We start from the raw sequence: 6,701 nt of genomic DNA, 5'->3' as shown, positions 1-6,701 counted from the left end.
TCTGGATCATCCATGTGGCAGCTTTGCATAGGGAGATGATGGCTCCGAACTGGAACTGAACTGCCTTCCACGCGCTTGACCAAAGCAGTGATGAGGGTGGCCAGTACATGTGGTGTGAGTGGCAGGTGTAAAAAGAAGGGAATGTTTTCTGCTTGGTGTTTACTTTGTCCTTGGGCTGCTCAAGCTGAACAGTAGGTAACTGCTGTTAAGGAACCAGCCCATGTTGGCTGGTTCAGTTCGGAGTTCGTTTCATCCCTAGCTGTGAGTGCCTTTTGGTCTGGAAAGTTGGCTTGTCTCATAATACCCACAGCTAGGACATTCTCTCTGTAATTATGAATTGTCCTTGTTTTATGTTAAAGAGAATGTCTTTGATCACTAGGATTTGTCGGTGTTGGATTGTTTCCACTGTGAGGTTCTTAAACTTTTTCGCTTCATAATATTAAAGTAACTCATGTTAGAGAACCTTTCAACGTGAAAGGTTTGTAGTTGAGACATTACATATATTTTATTGTTTATAATAAAAATCATCTATACAGAAGTCCTGGGTGTTAATTTTAATATTTGCACAAGACCTGTTTTCCATGATATGTTAACACCTACACTTTCACTAACTGTTGATGCTATTTTCTATTGAGATTCTGGAGCCTAGGGAGCTATGTGTTTTGTTTTGTTTATTTTCATTCTTACTTCCCTGAAGCAAGAGAATTTATATGGCCTTCAGTGCAAAGACTTCAGACCAATTCTTTGTATTACACTTGGTTGCCTCTTGGCTATATAACTTCTGAGTGCAAATCATTGAACTCTTTAACGAAGTATTGTAGAAAATAAATCATAATGGGTAAAAATTGTCTTTGTCCTTCTTTTTTTTTTTTGGAATAGTGGCAAGAATATTTTTAAGTTTATTTCAGTAATCACCCAACGAGGGTCTTGTACTCAAAACCGCAAGACCCAAGAGTCACACCAGTGTGTAGAGGAGTCTCCAGCTGAGTCAGCCAGGCATCCCTCACAGTCATCTTTCTTTTTTTTTTTTCTTTTTGAAGATTTTGTTTATTAAAGTGCACACAAGCAAGGGGAGCAGCGGGGGAGTGGGGGGTAACAGGCTTGATCCCAGGACTCCAGGATTATGACCTAAACCTTAGGCAGACACTTAACTGACTGAGCCACCCAGACACCCCATCATCTTTTTTTTTTTTCCTATCGTGCTGTATGACCTTTAATTAGGTATAAAAAGACTTCCAATCACGTCACCTAGGGACCATTCTACCCACTGCTCTCTTTGGCCGCCAGTCTCTTGTCTCTCTCTTCAGCAATGGTGAGGCGGATACCCTTTCCGTGGGGAAGAGAAATCCATGGTTTGTTGCCTTTGCCAATAACAAAAATGTTGGACAGTCGGGTGGCAAAGCTGTTGCCATTGGCATCTTTCACGTGAACCACATCAAACGAACCAGGGTGTCTCTCTCTCTTGGTGATCACATCAATTCTTCCCAGGTTAGCACCCCCAGTCACCATACACAGATTACCAGTGTCAAACTTGATGAAATCAGTAATCTTTCCGGTTTCCAAATCAATCCTAATGGTGTCATTGACCTTGATGAGGGGATCAGGATAGCGGATGGTGCGAGCATCGTGAGTCACCAGATGGGGCATTCCTTTTGTCCCCACAAAGATCTTTCTCACTTTGCACAACTTGTACTTGGCCTCCTCAAGTGTAATCCGATGAAGAGCAAAGCAACCCTTGGTATCCTAGATCAGACGGAAATTCTCTCCGATCTTGTCAATGCTGATGACATCCATAAAACCAGTAGGGTAGGTTATATCAGTTCGGACCTTGCCATCAATCTTAATAAAACGCTGCATACAGATCTTCTTTACTTCATCTCCTGTTAGGGCATACTTAAGTCTGTTCCTTAAGAAAATGATGAGAGGAAGATACTCTCTCAGCTTATAGGGACCAGTAGATGGGCGAGGAGCGGACACACCAGTCAGTTTATCCAGCATCCAATGCTTTGGAGCTGCTACACGCTTCAGATGTTTCTTGGGACCACGAACCATGGCTGCGCTAGGAACGAAAAGAGCCCATCATCTTATTTTTGAAGATAGCCACCCAGATGCTGTTTTTAGTCAGGCTGTGTGTTTTGCATGGTGTCCATGATCCTCAACGGTTTGGGTTTTTTGTGGTTTTTTTTGCCCTTGTATTTTTTGTGTGGTTGGTAGCAATGCCACTGGCCTTTTAGAACCAAATTTCCTAAACTGAGTTCATGTACCCTTTAAAATTTGGGTCTTTATAGAAAGAAGGTTCATCGTTCCCTTTAGATTTCCCTTTGAAACTGACCTTGTCCAAAAAGCTAAAAAACAAGTGGGGGTTGGGGGTGGGGAAGGTTGCTCAAATTGAAGATCTTGTTTGGTAATGAATTAATCCAACAAAAGACCCCAAGACATACTGGTATGGTCTAACCTTAAAGGGAAATGTTTATTTTGGAGGGCCCAGAAAGGATGAGATGGGTTTGAAGAAAATGGCCCAGAATAATTTTTCAAACAAATGCACACATGCTGCAATTGTCAGTCTTAAGTTTAAATCTTTATTTGCAAGGATGTTATTTGTTTAAGATACCCAGTTCTGAGGCCCTTACACTTGGCAGAACTCCTAAGCCTATGGCTATAGGTATCCATGCTGTTGGGGTTAGATAATTTGGAAACAGACAAGCAACTGTTTAAACGCAGAATTTGGTGGTAACACTGGGGTGTCTGAGAAGGATTTTCTGTGTATTTGGGTTTTTTTTAAGATTTATTGAGAGGGACGCCTGGGTGGCTTAGTCTGCCTTTGGCTCAGGGCATGATCCCAGGGGCCCGGGAAGCCTGCTTCTCCCTCTCCCACTCCCTCTGCTTGTGTTCCCTCTCTCTGTGTGTCTCTCTCTGCCAAATAAAATCTTTAAAAAAAAAAAAAAGATTTATTGAGAGAGAGCAGAGGGAAGGGGCAGAGGAAGAGAGAGAGTCAGACTCTGCTAAGTGTGGAGCCTGACGTGGGGCTCATGATAAGACTGGGACCACCAGCTGAGCTGAAACCAAGAGTGGACGCTTAACTGACTGCACCACCCAGGCACCCCAGATTCTCTGTTTCTTAAAGAGAAGAGAAATTTTGGTTCTAGAAATTACTGTTCCATATTATCGTATTGCTTGCAGTTAAATAGCATGGAATTTCATATCATTGGGTTTTTTGTGGGGTTTTTTTGTTGATTTTGTTTGTGTGTGCGTGCACACACGCTGGTGGTGGTAAGATGTGTATAACCAAAAATTTGCCATTTTTTACATTTTTTAAGATTGTATTTATTTGAGAGAGAGCACATACAAAGGGAGAGGGCAAAGCAGACTCCCCACTGAGCAGGAAGCCCAATCCATATCCCAGGACCCCAGGATCATGACCTGAGCAGAAGGCAGACACTTAACTGACTGAGCCACCAACGTGCCCCTAAAAATGTGCCATTTTAACCATGTGAACTAAGCCAGCTGGTCAGAGATGAGTGGAGTTAATTCTGGGGGTAAGGGAGATGCTCTAAAGCTGCTTCCAGATCAATCTAGGGGCTGACCTTGGCTTGAATACCTGGATTTGAGATACTATTTGGTGAGCTCCTTGAAGGACTTGACTCTGAACCACACTGTACAAAGAACCATAGTAGTGTCCTGAGGAATGCACTACAAGTGCTGTCTCTTCTGAGTCTGTTTTCCTTATTCTAAAATGAAGCTCTAACCAGGATTCTGGGATCTCTTCCGGCTCCTTGCTCTCTGATGCTTGAGGTTCTGTATGCTAGAGCAAATGGGAAAACAAGTGACTCTTCCAGCTTCAAGACTATACCTATTGCTGGGGGAACTAAACAGGAAAGAGGTCCCAAATTTACCATGAGCCATTCAAGTTCCTGCTGCCAAACTGACCTCCCACCTACTACCCCAATATGGCCATTCTTTCTTTCTTTCTTTTTTTTTAAGATTTTATCCATTTTTATTTGATGGACAGAGACCACAAGTAGGCAGAGAGCCAGGCAGAGAGAGAGAGAGAGGAGGAAGCAGGCTCCCCGCTGAACAGAGAGCCCGATGTGGGGCTAGATCCCAGGAACCTGGGATCATGACCTGAGCCGAAGGCAGAGGCTTTAACCCATTGAGCCACCCAGGCACCCCAGCCATTCTTTCTTTGATCCCACCCTGGTTCCTGATGAAAGAAACTCAGGATGCTGATCCTGGAATCTTTAGGCTGGCGGTCTGATAGGCCTGAACTCCAATCTCGGTCCTGCTGTTTATGAACCAGATAACTAGTTAATACTCTGAGCCAAATGTTCTGCTTTATGACAGGACTGAAACTCCAAGGTAGCCTGCTGGAAAGGCTTTGCCTCCAGGCTCAAGCACACTGTTGCAATGACTGGATGACTGACTCTCTGGACTGTTAACCAGTGACACATGTAGGTGGGGACAACTGGGCAAGTATTCAAACCCTCTCAGAACCCTAAGCTACTCTGGACATGTGAAAGGAGGAAGTTTAACTATCCTCAGCTCTTTAAGTAAGGACAGACTTTCTGAAAGAGGTGGTTGCTGAAGTAAGCCCAGCTTGACCTCAAGAAGAGAGGGCTTTTCAGGTAGAATCTAACAGTGCCAGTACAGGGCTCACTGCCCTGTCACATTGCCACAGGCCAGACAAGCTTTAGAACCCAAGAGTGGGACTTCAGGGCAGCCCCTTCAAGTTTTCATACCTGGAAGTCAAGGGCTGTTGGCAGAATCACACAACCTCCTACCATCCCCGTATATCCCCTTCCTTTCTATCTCTAGAGATTGTATTAATAGTAAAAGGGAGAGGGTTACACATTTATTCCTTTGACTTCCTCGGTAGCACTTACCAGCCAACTTCCTTCCAGCAGCAGGTGTCAAGAATTTTTTTTTTAATTTATGAGAGAATAGCTTAAATTGGGAGATTCTGTACCTTAACTTTTTAAAAAAGATTTTTATTTATTTATTTGACAGAGAGAGACAGTGAGAGAGGGAACACAAGCAGAGGGAGTGGGAGAGGGAAAAGCAGGCTTCCCACTGAGCGGGGAGCCCCATGCAGGGCTCCATCCCAGGACTCTGGGATCACAACCTGAGCCAAAGGCAGATGCCCAATGCCTGAGCCCCCCAGGCACCCCTGTACATTAACTTTCAGTGTACATAGAACTGGGAAACATCATACTATATTAGGGGCAGAAACCTGGGTCCAGGAAAGACATTAATGATTCAGTCCATAAGAGATTCTTCGATGGGGTGCCTGGGTGGCTCAGTGGTTTAAGCCTCTGCCTTCGGCTCAGGTCATGATCTCAGGGTCCTGGGATGGAGCCCCACATCGGGCTCTCTGCTCCGCGGAGAGCCTGTTTCCTCCTCTCTCTCTCTCTGCCTGCCACTCTGCCTACTTGTGATCTCTATCTGTCAAATAAATAAATAAAATCTTTAAAAAAAAAAAAAAGATTCATCGAGAAGTACACCAAAAGGTAACAAAAGGTGTAAATCATTACTTGGGTTGAAAAATGATAAAGGGGCACCTGGATGTCTCAGTCGGTTAAGTGTCTGTCTTCAGCTTGGATCATGATCCTGGGGTCCTGAGATCAAGCCCCACATTAGGCTCCCTGCTCAGTGGCGGGGATGGGGAGGGTTTCTTTCTTCCTCTCCTTCTGCTCCTCCCCCCTCATGCTCTGTCTCTAGCTCTGCTCTTTCTCTCTCAAAGAAATATAAATCCTTTTTTTTTTTTTTAGATTTTATTTATTTATCTGAGAGAGCGAATGAGCGAGAGCACAATCGAGGGGAGGAGCAGAGGGAGAGGGAGAAGCGGACTCTGCAGAACAGGGAGCTCGATGCAAACTCAATCCCAGAACCCCAGGATCGTGACCTGAGCTGAAGGCAGACGCTTAATGTACTGGGCCACCCAGCGTCCCTATATAAAAATCTTTAAAAAAAATTTTAAGGGGTGCCTGGGTGGCTCAGTGGGTTAAAGCCTCTGCCTTCGGCTCAGGTCATGATCCCAGGGTCCTGGGATCAAATTCTGCATCAGGTTCCCCCTATGCTTGTACTCTCTCTTTGACAAATAAATAAAATCTTGTAAAAAAAAATTTTTCAGCGGCACCTGGGTGGCTCAGTTGGTTGGGCAACTGCCTTCGGCTCATGTCATGATCCCAGAGTCCTGGGATCCAGTCCCACGTCAGGCTCCCAGCTCCATTGGGAGTCTGCTTCTCCCTCTGACCTCTCCTCTCATGCTCTCTCACTCTGTCTCTCTCGGTCTAATAAATAAGTAAAATCTTTAAAAAAATTTTTTTAAGAAAAAACGATGTAGTAACTATAAAATATTTATTACAGCAAACATTTGTTTGTATAAGTTCTGTATAATTCCTGGTTCTCTTCATTTCCTGAGGATGATATAATGAAAATGACATTTAAGGAAACTGAAATATGAAGTTACCTTAAAGAGTAAATATTCCTCGTATGTACCTGATAATTTCATTTATGTTATGCCTCTCCCATGTCCGTTTGATTAAATGAAAGAGCCGTTCCAAGCCAGCCCCCGCTCCTCAGATCTCTTATGACACCTACACCCAACCAGAAGTGACTTTTTTCTCTATGGATCCTTCCGTAGTATTTTCTTCGACTTTCTATTTTCTTTAACCACTTGCCTCTTTCTTTTATTATGAAAAATA

The 6,701-nt window shown here is 43.9% G+C and overlaps 1 protein-coding gene across 1 annotated transcript; it reads right to left on the bottom strand.

Annotated features, from left to right (window-relative positions):
• Window positions 1–1,181: 1,181 nt before the first annotated feature.
• On the bottom strand, window positions 1,182–2,058 carry LOC116858387 (40S ribosomal protein S4-like). Its single transcript, XM_032843152.1, is given in 1 exon segment — window positions 1,182–2,058. A coding segment is annotated over 1 exon segment (792 nt). The 5' UTR covers window positions 2,053–2,058; the 3' UTR covers window positions 1,182–1,260.
• Between the last annotated feature and the right edge of the window lie 4,643 nt (window positions 2,059–6,701).

This window comes from Lontra canadensis, unplaced genomic scaffold (genome assembly GCF_010015895.1).
Source record: "Lontra canadensis isolate GAN:19392208 unplaced genomic scaffold, GSC_riverotter_1.0 scaffold136, whole genome shotgun sequence".
NCBI lineage: Eukaryota > Metazoa > Chordata > Mammalia > Carnivora > Mustelidae > Lontra > Lontra canadensis.
Note: the sequence above shows the minus strand (reverse complement) of the source record. Positions and strands in the feature narration are given on the sequence as shown.